Here is a 14,183-nt window from a genome sequence, read left to right as displayed (position 1 = left end):
GCAACTTACAGGAACAATACGGTTAAAAGGCACATTGACAGATTTGTCACCTAGTCAGCTCAGGGATTGGAACCAGCAACCTTTCGCTTACTGGCCCAACACTCTTAACTGCTCGGCTACCTGCCACCCCATGATACATGACATATCTACCAGTTCCATGATGTGAAAAGGGTGTACTGTAGTACCTGAATGTGCTGTAGTACCTGAATGTGCTGTAGTACCTGCATGTGCTGTAGTACCTGCATGTGCTGTAGTACCTGAATGTGCTGTAGTACCTACATGTGCTGTAGTACCTACATGTGCTGTAGTACCTGAATGTGCTGTAGTACCTGAATGTGCTGTAGTACCTGCAATGTGCTGTAGTACCTGAATGTGCTGTAGTACCTGCATTGTGCTGTAGTACCTGCATGTGCTGTAGTACCTGAATGTGCTGTAGTACCTGAATGTGCTGTAGTACCTGAATGTGCTGTAGTACCTGAATGTGCTGTAGTACCTGCATGTGCTGTAGTACCTGCAGTACCTGCATGTGCTGTAGTGCCTGCATGTGCTGTAGTGCCTGCATGTGCTGTAGTGCCTGCATGTGCTGTAGTGCCTGCATGTGTTGTAGTGCCTGCATGTGCTGTAGTGCCTGAATGTGCTGTAGTGCCTGCATGTGCTGTAGTGCCTGCATGTGCTGTAGTGCCTGCATGTGCTGTAGTGCCTGCATGTGCTGTAGTGCCTGCATGTGTTGTAGTGCCTGCATGTGCTGTAGTGCCTGAATTCACTATGTGTGGGTGGTAAGGTACATAGGCACGTGGGAGGAACTATTTTAATGATGGACCACTTGGGTATTTGATCACAGCTAAGTACTCATAGCTAAGTACTTAAGAGAAGACTAAATCAATGAGAATACCATACAACATGTTGCATTCTCTGAAGTGATTTGGTATACTGTATTTCATGTCCTCTATTTGTTGTCACTCTCAGGTGTGTTTCTGTACTGTACTTTCCCCTAACATTTGTCTTCTGTCCTAATCTTCACAGTGATCAACTGTCTGTCTCTGTGTTTGTCTATCTGTTTGGGTGTGTGTGTGAGTTTGTCTCTTTGCCTGCATGTCGGTCTGTTCTTATTCATTCCTGCAGACATTCAATGTGATTTGTGACTAAAGGGGTTAAAACAAGTAGAGTAGTGCTTGTAAAGAGATGGTATACTGAGTATTCAGTTCTCACAGTGGAGATACCCTATATGTAGTTATCCTCAGACGATGCGATGTTGCCTAGGCAACGCAGCTCCGCCGTCGTCATGCCAGCGTTAGATTCACACACAGTGTGCACATCACGACAAATTATAGAGTTGCTTTCAAAATAGCTAAGTAGTTTCACAGTGTCAGCTGTGGCCTAATAGCATAATTATCCAAATGAATTTTGTACATGCTTTCTTTGAAGGAAAAAGGAAACCGCACACTGCTCTTGATAGTACGTATCCTTATTAAAGATCGGTGATACTATCAAGAGCAGTGTGCGGTTTCCTTTTTCCTTCATCTTCTTCAACTGTTACCAGGCACCTGCAAAAAAGATTGCTCAGATGTGCGAGTGCCTTTTGACTTTTGAAGTACATTCTTTCTTTACAATCTGGTGTGCATGAAATTCTGCAAACATATGACTCACTTTTCCCATCCAGTATCTACCCCAGTCAAAGGAATATCATGAATTGTAGTTACGTTTACTTCATGTGTGTTGGTGTTACACAGGCATACTGATTGGTGGCTAGTGTTTATTTATTTTACCTTTATTTAACCAGGTAAGCTAGTTGAGTTCTCATTAGTGTAGATTGATTTAGTATGGCTTTTAGTGGAACATTGTGGCATTGTTGTATAGAGTGGTTGTCTTTAAAACAAATTACAGTACAAATGAAAGAGAGAAGGAGAGAGAGAGAGAGAGAGAGAGAGAGAGGCTATGTAGTGTGTAACATATAGATGTGTGGGATGACTGTGAGTGTGTGTGTGTGAGAGAGAGGACAATTCTGCAGGGCCCTAACATCTCCTCTTGTTGACACCCAATGCAACCAGCGATGTACTCAGTAGAGATCACCGTTGAGAGGGACAATGTCACGGGCGAGACTAAGGTGTTGTCCACCAACACCCTACTGCCCATTAACCTCTCTGGGCAAGGGGTCAAGGTGTATGAGGATTACCAGAAAGGTGATTTCCCAACGTGATTTCAACAGCAAAAGGAGACACTCAGCTAAGACATGCACAGTGAATGCCTTTACGAGAAGTGTTAACAGCTATGACTTTATCACTAAATATTTTATGTACAAGAACAAATTGATAACAGTAATATCACAAGATGGTAAACGTTTTCTCTGAAGATTAAGATATTATCTTGGATAAGTCTACCTAAAATTGTAGTTATTACAGACATTGCTTGTTTGATCGTAGCCAATTAAAGACATAGGCTACATCTTGTGGTTTAATAAACTTCATAATGTATTTTCACTTTATATAAAAGCTTCTTTATACTCTGTCTCATATAATGACTGGCGTGAATCCACTCATTGCCAGTAGATATTTTTTTACTTAATTTTACTTCTCGTGAAGCAAAAGAACTACATACAGATGTAGGATGTTAATTTGATCACCCTGTTGCAGGAGACCTTTCCAGCAATGCAGGAAATGTTTCAATACGAGTGTATTTGAGGCTTCTGAAGTTTGTCATTTCCACTTAGAAATTTCAGACTTGATTTTCCCTTATGAAAATGTATTTACTCTTTCAAAAATGTATATTCATTATGATCCACATAATAACTTACATTTCTTGTTGATGCATTATTACTTTCCTGCTGTAGCAAACTGGCTCAAATTAAGACTCTACATCTGTATTTAAGCATAGTATGACAAAGTGTTGCAGGGTGACCAATAAATCCATCCCTACTTATAGATCTGGTTTTAAGCCAATAACTCTATCTCAATAGTTATATTTGTGAATGTGAACTTGGGCTATCACGTATTGGTTCAAAAAGACGTCAATACATTCAAAACCCATTTCAAATGGTCCTGTTGGTCTCCCTGTAGCTGTTTTGGTTCACCTGTTGGTATTGGGCATGACCCTTCACTAGTATTATCAGATCAGTGATTATTGCTTCACGGATGGAGGCATTTAAACAAAAATGGAACAGAGTCTAGTTCTCCATGCTCTCATAAGTCTCTTCTGTTAGTGACACGTCTGTCGCTCTCCTTTCTCTCTCTCTCTCTTGTAGTGGTACACGAGGTGAACGGGGAGAACGGGGTCCACCAGCTCAGCGCCAACGAGGTGGACGAGCTCATCCTTAAAGCTGATGAGTCCATGATGAGCGACGCCACCACCGCTGGCGCCACCTACACCACCCCTGTCTTCCCCACCAATGCGGAGTTGGCTGCCGAGCAGCAGACGACACCCAAGAAGGAGATTACAGGCATGGAGGCCAAGGCAGGTGGCGCTAGTCCCCAGCCAGGTGGAGGCGAGATGGAGGCCAGCGCCGAGAACCCCGTCACTATGGTGTTCATGGGCTACCAGAATGTGGAGGACGAGACGGAGACCAACAAGGTGCTGGGCCTGGAGGGTACCGTCAAGGCCCAGCTGGTGGTCATCGAGGACGGCGAGGGCAAGAATGTGACGGTTGGGCCCACTCCAGCCACCGTGACTGTCACCGAGGGAGGCGCCAAGGAAGAGCAGTCTCCCCCACCCAACGGAAGCGCAGATGACCCCGCCAAGACCCCCCAGGAGACATCCTCCGCAAAGGAGAAAGGGGGTGAGCCAGAGGGGGGTACCACTGAGTTAAACAACAAGGAGAAGCAGCCTTGCAAGTGCTGCACCATCATGTGAGCAACTGTTTGTTGTGTGGCTGAATCCCCCCCGGAACTTGACTTTTCAAGGAGAAATGACAAACCAACAACAACCATAACGTCATGACAACCAACAAACCCCTCCCCCCGCCCTGAAAAAAAAGGAATACATGTTCTTTATCTTCTGATAGCCGGCTGTTGTTTCCCAACTTCGTTTGAAGTATTTCATTATCATCTCATCGTCTCCTTTCCTTATTTTGACCTTTTTATTATTTCAGGTTTGGTTGTGCGACAGGAGAGCAATCCCTACCTCCTCACACTCTGAGATTTCTGAGGGAGAGAGGAGATAGAAAAGGAAGAATAGAAAGAGAGAAAGAAAGAGGAAAAACTCACCCAGCATTGTCCAACAAGCCTTTTTTTTAAATGACATCTCTTATACACCACCATGAATTGTGTAATCTTAACTTTCTGTATGATGGACAGATGTATATCTCTCTGTGTATCTCTATATATACATTGTTTATTTTAAAGATATATTTATTTGACTTTTTATTTTTTGAAAATGCCCTCTGGAAAGTGTTTTTGACAGAAGCATGGTATTCATTGTTTTTTTTCTGTCCTGTGCTAGAGCATTTTAGATAAAAACGGGGACATGATGGAATATTTATGTTAGAAAATTCTGATTTTGATTTCCAGAAAAAAGAAAAAAAAAGTCACTTTGGAATGTCTGAGACAGACACAACACTGATATATGGGATGTCTGAGACAGACACAACACTGATATAAGGGATGTCTGAGACAGACACAAACTGATATATGGGGTGTCTGTGACAAACACAACATTGATATAAGGGATGTCTGAGACAGACAACACTGATATTTAGAAGTGACATGCAATGAGACGTCAGTGATATTGATGACATCGAAGTACTGTGTGCGTGTGTGTATGAGCATGCATGAGTGTGTGTGTTTTGGTTTAAAATGACCTCATTGGTCCTTATATCATCCTACACTACACTACCCACAATCCCCATCACCTATTTTCTTTCTGGAAGAAAAAACAATCCATGCAATTTTTTTGTGATTTCCCTGCAACCAAATCAGCTACACTACTTCGACAACACTAGTAATGAATTGAATAACATGTGTGAAGGTCATTCATACCGAAGCTTGAGACTGATGAAATGAATGCCCATCTGTAAGGCTTGATGTTTGTGTGATTCGCCCCCACTTAACTACATTATCCAGAATACCACTGCCCCTTTAATATAAATAATGTTGCTTACAGCTGCCTTTGTGATAACACTAACTACTTTTCATTAACTCATTGACATAATCCTGGCTGCTGATGTTATGACCTAGCAACTAACAGCTGGGTTTTGAAATAATGGTCGGCGTGGACAGGCCCTTCCAATGTCCCGAAGATTTTCAGATGGATATTAACTACTGTGGAATTGGTGCATGGAGCATAATCTGTTGTTTTAAATGGCAGCGCATATCCTACCAAACTGTGTTGCAAATACCGCAAGAATTTGCTCCATTCAGACATTAAGGAAGAGTGACATTTGAATGGGGGTCGGGGGTTATATATTTCCCTCAGAGTCTGTGTGGGAGGAGATTCATTATAAGAGTACTTGGTTTTCTGTTTTCCTGTTTGAACTCTACTGTCAGGCCTTGGTTTTGTCATTTGTCAACGAAACCAAAGAAAACCGTTCAAATAGGCCTATTTTTCATTGTGTATCTATCACAGGAGGTTGGTGGCACCTTAGTTGGAGATGACGGGCTTGTGGTAATGCCTGGAGCGGAATCAGTGGAATGGTATCAAATACACCACACACGTGGTTTCCATGTGTTTGATACCATTCCATTTGCTCGGTCCCAGACATTATTATGAGCTGTCCTCCACTCTGCAACCTCACTGGTATCTATCGACATGTGAGGCAAAAAGCAGGGAATTTCAACTTCAACATTCCAAGAAGTTTTCAGAATCCTTTCCTACCCTCCTGAGTGGTCAATTTTGCTCCAAATTTGGTGTTTTTTTTCAGAGAACAATAGATGTTTTTGCAGTGTGGCTACATTTGAACAGCTGTGTTTTACTTTCCCTTGGCTTGTGTGTGTTTGTTAGCTGCAGCTATAGCATTCTTTACATCTTACTTATTTCTGCCATTTTGGAGCCAAATTTCCAGCTAAGCTGAGGGTCATGTTATCATTGTCCAGTGTATTTTTTCCCAGTGGTGAGTTGAGTCAGTTGAGTTGGATTAGGTAAACTAGGAGTCAGATCTTTTCAACCAACTCACTGACACGCTCATATGTAACTGTGGTCCAAGTGTTATTATTCGCATCCGAAATAAAACAAACATTTTGTTTTCAAAGATGGTCTGCATTATCTTGAAGTGAGTCCAAGAAGTGAGCCAGAGGTTTGCCAGCTTTGCATCATGTTTGCCTATTCCTCTTTTAATATGGTTCCATGTGTATTTATACCTTTCCATTGATATTTATAGAGCTCTATATGTTATTTAAAGGGTTAATGTCTTTGTGAGTGTTCAAATCAAGAACATGATGGAGAATAGATTAAAAATAATCAGGTCTGATAAGCCTTGTCAAAATGATGCTGGAGAATCCATTGCACTGGTTAGAGCGTTGGACTAGTAACTGAAAGGTTGCAAGTTCATATCCCCGAGCTGACAAGGTACAAATCTGTCGTTCTGCCCCTGAACAGGCAGTTAACCCACTGTTCCTAGGCCATTATTGAAAATAAGAATTTGTTCTTAACTGACTTGCCTAGTTAAATAAAGGTTAAAAAAATGATCATGTAAAATATATTATGAAATAATATTCTTTGCCAATCCCCTTCAATCCCACTTCCTCATGCGCATTCAAAGGGGCAGGGCAATCATTGATAGGCTGACACATTCTCCAATATGCTGCTCAGCATCCTGCAAGGAGCATAAAAAGCTGACACAGTGAAATGTGCGTTACTCTATAGGAGTGGTCCCAACCTTTCTCGGTTACTGCACCACCAACTGAATTTTGTTCTGCCCAGAGTACCCCTGCAGTACCCCCTCATGTGCATTTTACCAGTAGGCCTATGGTCGCATGAGTCTTCTCACGTATCCTCTGTGGATAGGCCAAGTGGTCCTAGTACCGGTCCTATCACTGCTCTATAGGACAGTCACACTATCTGTAATGTTCGTCTAGAATACTTTCGATAAAAAACACTGACTTCGAATTCGCTTAGGCATTGCTGACGACCAGTCCTTGTCGAATAATATTCCCACACTGCTGGATCCAAATCTATGCAAGAACTCCCATTCATGAAAGCTGCCAACGTTAGCATCAGCAAAATCATCATAAAGCTATAGCTTTGAGGACAAGCAGCAGCACTGATAAGAGTTCATCAGTATATCACAAAGGCCAAGCATTGAACCATGCCCATCCTTTCCTTTGCAAAAGATGATCCTTTTTTATTTCCTAAATATCTGCTTGCTAACAGTTTACGACATATGTGTGTGGCTCAGCCTCAGTAGCTGTTAGCATAGATTTGGTTTGTCAATTTCAATTTGAACGGTGGAAAGAAGATTTCATATGTTGTCACTGCCAACATGGCAGCACATCACATGTTGGGATGGATACATGTTGGTTTTTGTGGTGCTAAATCATTGATACTGTTATATCTGACAGCCAAAGTTTAGATATTATTTTAGATATACATTTCTGCAGCTTGTGTTTCAAGAAAATCACTGATATTTCTATTTGCAATAGGAAATAGTGTCAGCAAGAGTCCTTTTCTAGGCACACCTCAACAAGGAAGTGTTTAATCAGTTAAATTCCAAGCGTATTTGAAGCAACTAGGTGTTCTGTTTTTTAAAGTTTTTATTTTAGGATAACATGCAACAGTCATCTCAAAACTGAAAAACATGAACAGTCATATCTCTTTGTTCTAACACAAACATACTGTACAAATGCACTTACTGTAGGGTGGTCAAACTGAAAGCCATAGTGTTCTTGGTGGAAGAAATCATCCATACCATTAGAGTCAGAGAGAACATTGGTGACCATAACCTAATCAGCCTTCATAACACCTTCATAACATTTCTTTAGAGGAAAGAATTACATGGCACTTTGAGAGGGACTTGGAAATCAACGACACAGTGTTTAATTTTCTGTTCTATTCACACCGTTCATTTTGCTGCCTTCAACAACTTTGAGCTTCAAGGTTAACGAACATCAATGTCAATGAAGGACAATGAATGCCAATTATGTTCTTATGAAGGGTAATGATTGCATGGACATCTCCACTAAAGTGCTGATCCATCCTACTGAGCAGTGGGTGGAATTTACTCTTAACCACTGATGCAGGGTCAGATTTGATTTTATCCCTAATGGCTAAGGTTAGGATTGGGAGCTAGGTAATCTGATCCTAGATCTGTGGTGAAGGGTGACTTCTGCCTCAAGCTCGTTTTGAATACCCAATACTTCTCCTTCCTCGGTCCCTCTGTCTTGCTGAGCTTGGTGTAGCAGCAGAGGCTTGTCGCCCCTGGCAACCACTGTCTGCACTGCCAGCGCCATGGTTACCTCATGACTCTTGCTCTGCAACAGCACCCCCCTGTTGGTTCTTATCAATATTTACATTCCATTTCCGACTTCTCTCTCTCTCTACACACCCCCAATGCCTTGTAGTCTGGCCCCTGGTCAGGCATCTTTTTTGTAAATGTATATATAAGTATCTACATATAAATGTCTGTCGCTCTCTCGTCCTCTTGTGTAGACTCCTAGATCTTTGTGCTCATGGCAGTCAGTCAGTGAAGGGCCCAGGTAATAGAGTGGGTGTCAACACACTGCTGCTCTTCTTATGCTTTGTAGTTGCCAAGGTCTGCTTTCTCACAAACTGGAAAATGCTGTAGAGGAAATGCCAAATAAAAATGTGACGTGCTTCAATGGTCTCTCTCGGTCTCTCTGTTTTGTTTCTGCGTTTTCTCCCTCCGTCTTGAAATGTGTTGTCTCCTTAGTCAATACAGATGAAGGTGGGTGCTGGTGTGAGTGTGTGTTTGTGTGTGTGTGTCTTTAGCCTCAGTTCTTAGTTTAAAGTTGTAAGGCTCTCGAAGGCCTGCATTGTGAAATCCTCACAGTTCCTTCCTATGAACAAAGGTCCACCTATCCACCAAAATGAAATGTTTTTACACTGCTAACCTAGGACCTGCTGCAACATTGTTACAGCCATTGTCATTGACACAGTGACCTGGCTACACAGTCACTGTTGGCAGAAGTAGGATTGTGTGTGTGCACGGAATGCTCCTCTTTTGTTTGGCGCTTTTTGATGGTCAGCAGCATTCCAACAATTATCAGCAACACACACATGGCAGCTGCTGAAAAAAACTAAGGAGCAGTCACGCCACCCCTCCCCCACAACAACTCTTACATTTTTCTGCACTAGCAGCTTTGATGGACAGTGGTTGAGGGGGTTGATGGAGGGGAGAGTGACAGATACTGTGGGGGGCCTTGGGGGTGAGGGTTACAGGGAGGGGTTTGGTCAGGGCCAAACCCAGGACCAAAACACCAGTGGTGCCCGGAAGACCCAGCTCTTAGGCCTGACACACTGGAGGCTAGGAGGGGGCACAGATCCAGACGGTGCTAGATTATCTGCCTGAGAGGAGCCGGGGGTGGAATGAAGAACACCTGTTGGAGAACCCAGAGGTCTAGGAGGGGAGGTCTAGAACCGGGAGGTGAGTTACAGAATGGGGGGGATTACTGAGGTATGGAATGGAACTACTCTACTTACAATCATATAATGTAAGGAGAGAATTATTCTCCATCTATGTAGAATTCTTTATTGAATTTTCATTTAGAATATTGGGGACTTTTTGTATTTGTATTACTGTATTTAGGGATCCCCATTGGCTGCTACCAAAACAGCAGCTATTCTTCCTGGGGTGCAAACACATTAAGGCACTTACATCACACATAAAACAAAAGATAAAACAGTACATCATATAAAATTATTACACCACTACATATCTACAATATAAAATGTACAATATCCCCATACAACAATATTACAATGTAAGTGTATGTAGAGTGTGTGTGTTAGCGCTTGTGTGCGTATGAGTGTGTCTGTACCTTTGTGTGTGTCTCTTCACTGTCCCTGCTGTTCCATAAGGTGTATTTTTACCTGTTTTTTTTAAATCTGATTCTACTGCTTGCATCAGTTACCTGATGTGAAATAGAGTTCCATGTAGTCATGGCTCTATGTAGTACTGGGCGCCTCCCATAGTCTGTTCTGATTGTGAAGAGACTTCTGGTGGCATGTCTTGTGGGTTATGCATGGGTGTCTGAGCTGTGTGCCAGTAGTTCAAACAGACAGCTCAGTACATTCAGCTTGTCAACACTTTTGACAAAAACAAGTAGTGGTGAAGTCAATCTCTCTTCCACTTTGAGCCATGAGATATTGACATGCATACCATTCATATTAGCTCCCTGTGTACTTTTAAAGGCCAGCTGTGCTGCCCTTTTCTGTGCCAATTGTAATTTTCCTAAGTCCCTCTTTGTGGCACCTGACCACACGACCGGACAGTAGTCCAGGTGAAACAAAGCTAGGGCCTGTAGGACCTGCCTTGTTGATAGTATCACTAGCCACTTTAACTATGCCACTTTGTTTACATACTCATCTCATATGTATATACTGTACTCGATACCATCTACTGTATCTTGCCTATGCTGCTCTGTACCATCACTCATTCATATATCTTTATGTACATATTCTTTATCCCCTTACACTGTGTATAAGACAGTAGTTTTGGAATTGTTAGTTAGATTACTTGTTGGTTATTACTGCATTGTCGGAACTAGAAGCACAAGCATTTCGCTACACTCGCATTAACATCTGCTAACCATGTGTATGTGACAAATAACATTTGATTTGATTGATTTGATTTGATAGTGTTGTTAAGAAGGCAGAGCAGTGCTTATTATGGACAGACTTCTCCCCCATCTTAGCTACTGTTGACAGTTTACAATCCAGGGTTACTCCAAGCAGTTAAGTCACCTCAACATGCTCAATTTCCACATTATTCATTACGAGATTTAGTTGAGGTTTAGGGTTTAGTGAATGATTTTTCCCAAATACAATGCTCTTAGTTTTGGAAATATTAAGGACAAACTTATTCTTTGCCACCCATTCTGAAACGAACTGCAGCTCTTTGTTAAGTGTTGCAGTCATTTCAGTCGCTGTAGTAGCTGACATGTATTGTGTTGAGTCATCCACATACATAGACACACTGGCTTTACTCAAAGCCTGTGGCATGTCGTTAGTAAAGATTGAAAAACGTAAGGGGCCTAAACAGCTGCCCTGGGGTATTCCTTATTCTACCTGGATTATGTTGGACTCTTCCATTTAAGAAAACCCTCTGTGTGTTGTTAGACACGTAACTCTTTATCCACAATATAGCAGGAGCAGTAAAGCCAAAACACATATGTTCTTCCAGCAGAAGACTATGATTGATAATGTCAAAAGCTGCACTGAAGTCTGACAAAACAGCCCCCCACAATCTTTTTATCATCAATTTCTCTCAGCCAATCATCAGTCAAATGCTTGTTAAATGTCCTTCCCTATAAGCGTTGTGAGGTGTGTTCAGTGAAAGTTTGCAGTAATCGTGGCTGAAAAATATTAGCCTGCAATACAGGTTTGGGTGAAGAAACATACCAAGTGTACAAAGATATTGAAACCTTTCAATATGCTGATGTAAGAAGGGCTTTAGAAATGCATTTGATTCGATTTGATTTCAAGCGTGTACATTTTTTAATTGCCAAATGAAGAAATAATAAAATATTAAAGACAATAAATAACCAAAATAGGTAACCATCAGTTTCACCAAAATGTTTGTTTAATCAAGAATGTTTTATAGTAAAAACAAAAAAGAAGACCCTCAATCTCATCAAATGTAATGTTCTGTCTCCTCTCTCTCTCTCTCTCTCTCTCTCTTCTCAGAGGGCCTGAGTTGAACTTGATTGCCCCCTGCACCTAGCCTTGGATCCTGTTACATAGAGAGCTGCCGAACACATTTACCAACACGCTGTAACATACTGCAGAGTGTATGTTCAAGTACACCCCTCCTTGGCAGATGCGGTGTAGCAGCATGGAGCATGAGACCAAGGTAAGACAATCCTTACCACAAACACAAAAGACAAAATTACCGTTGTGGTTGAAACAAAAGAAAATCCTGATTGTAGGCTACCAATTTGTTTTTCCTTGACATCATTCTAGATGTTGCCTCATTTACCAACAATCAACAGTTTTGGATCTTCATTGTTTGAGTTGTTTGTACCACCGCCGCCATTACAGCCTAGATTATTCTCGTGTTTTCCATGCTCTTGTGCAAAAACTACGCCGATCATCATTGACTTATAAGCAATTTTGGACAAATACATCTCAATAGTGCCCACTTTAATATCTGTCACATGTTACATCTGTCACGCATTTGATTCCTAGAAGTTCAGTCATTAGGGATATAAAGTAGATATGCCTCTACAATCACAAACATTTATTTTCATTAGTAAGCTAAAATGAGATCCATATTAAAGGTCTTCATTCAGAGTGATAAAGTTGATTGAAATACCGTAATGATTAGAGTACATTCACATGCCAGCCACTAGAGAGCAGTAAACATATTCTCAGTCTGAACATCCCCATTTCTCCAAACTGCTCTGAATCTGATTCTAAATGGAAAGTCCTCTACTACCTACTTTGGCTTGGGCCCAAAAATGTTATCTTATTTTGGCCGTGTCTTAAAACTTTGAAGTAGTTTAATTTCCCCAATAAACACTGATTTATCACTGATTTATCTGAACTGGTCAGGTGAATGAATTATTTAGGGGATGTCTCCCACCTCTCTGGTTGTTCATATCAATGGCTGAATGAAGGTGGTTATAAGAAACAATTGATCAGTATCTATTGTACTACCTGGGTTTAATCACATAAACCATAAAATACGTTTTCTTTAAGTGGTGAAAAACTATAGCAATCAGAAGTGGAATGGAGGTATAGAAAGGTACATTTGAAAAGGTGTATGTTTTTTTTGTCTTACAAGTCAATCACACATTTCTTTCCCTTACGCTTTCTGAACTACTGCAGACCTGGCCCTGCCTGATGTCATGTCCAGCCCCTGTTGAAGTGTTAGTGTCTCTTGACAAGAGTTTCATCTTGATTGATAAAATGTCTTGTAAAACATAAATGAAGCAGACTGGTGAGAGAGGGGCTCCACCTCTACCCAGGTAAGGATTGTAAAAAGTAATGAACATTTAGAACACATAGGCCACTATGACTCAAGCTCTTCACTGGACTGTAGACAAGGCTGGGACATCCTCTTAGCTGAACTTCAACCGCAAAAGGAAGATGCTTCTGTAACAGTTCACAGGCATGACTGATAATGATGATGCCTCAGTATTTGTAAACTGTGTTATTTTCTGTTCTTGCTTCCTTGTGAGACTGGTGACAGTTAAAGGGAATGGATACGTTTCCATAACACCGCATATCAAGTCATGCCAGTGGTCATGAAGGGAAGGAGAAGCTTCTGTTGAAAGCACTTGAAAGCATGACCTTACTCATTCCCTCTGGTCAGGGTTCTCCAACTCCAGTCCTGGAGAGTTGCTGGGTGAGCAGGCTTTTGTTTCAGTCTAGCACTAATTCACCTGTTTCATATGATCAACTAATCATGGTCTTCAGTTTGGACCACAGGTAATTTATTCAGATGTGTTGATGCTGGGATGGAACAAAAGCCTGCACACCCCGCAGCTCTCCAGGAGTTATGGAGACTACAGGAGGTTAGGGTTGCTTCTCCTAAAGAGGTTGTCTGAGGTGGGAGGAAGGACTCAGAGACCTTACCAGAATATTCTGTTTTCTCTCACAACAAAACCACTCTAGGGGCTCTATTCCATCCTTATGCGTTAGCGGAGACTGCAGCGGAGGCGTTAGCGGAGACTTCTTGGATATAGGGGCGCTCTTTTAATTTATGGATTAAAAAACGTGCTCGTTTTAAGCGCAATATTTTGTCACGAAAAGATGCTCGACTATGCATATAATTTACAGCTTTGGAAAGAAAACACTGACGTTTCCAAAACTACAAAGATATTATCTGTGAGTGCCACAGAACTCATGCTACAGGCGAAACCAAGATGAAACTTCAAACAGGAAATGAGCAGAATTTTTGAGGCTCTGTTTTCCATTGTCTCCTTATATGGCTGTGAGTGCGCCAGGAATGAGCCTGCCCTTTCTGTCGTTTCCCCAAGTTGTCTGCAGCATTGTGACATATTTGTAGGCATATCATTGGAAGATTGGCCATAAGAGACTACATTTACCAGGGGTCCGCCCGGTGTCCTTTGTCTAAA

The 14,183-nt window shown here is 41.7% G+C and overlaps 1 protein-coding gene across 4 annotated transcripts in view; it reads left to right on the top strand.

The window, feature by feature from the left end:
* The window catches only part of LOC112253264 (paralemmin-1), a 73,698-nt gene extending 64,952 nt beyond the window's left edge, over positions 1-8,746 (top strand). For 2 of the 4 annotated variants that reach the window (XM_042323015.1, XM_042323014.1), the window contains 2 exons: positions 2,049-2,180; positions 3,239-8,746. In XM_042323015.1, the coding sequence (XP_042178949.1) occupies positions 2,049-2,180; positions 3,239-3,843 (737 nt within the window). In that variant the 3' untranslated portion in view covers positions 3,844-8,746. The remainder of the gene's footprint in view (positions 1-2,048; positions 2,181-3,238) is intronic. The other 2 variants (XM_042323016.1, XM_042323017.1) reach the window with 1 other exon arrangement.
* Positions 8,747-14,183: the final 5,437 nt, after the last annotated feature.

Source organism: Oncorhynchus tshawytscha, linkage group LG06, assembly GCF_018296145.1.
Source record: "Oncorhynchus tshawytscha isolate Ot180627B linkage group LG06, Otsh_v2.0, whole genome shotgun sequence".
NCBI lineage: Eukaryota > Metazoa > Chordata > Actinopteri > Salmoniformes > Salmonidae > Oncorhynchus > Oncorhynchus tshawytscha.
The sequence above is the reverse complement of the archived record's forward strand: the minus strand, read 5'-3'. Positions and strand labels throughout refer to the sequence as shown.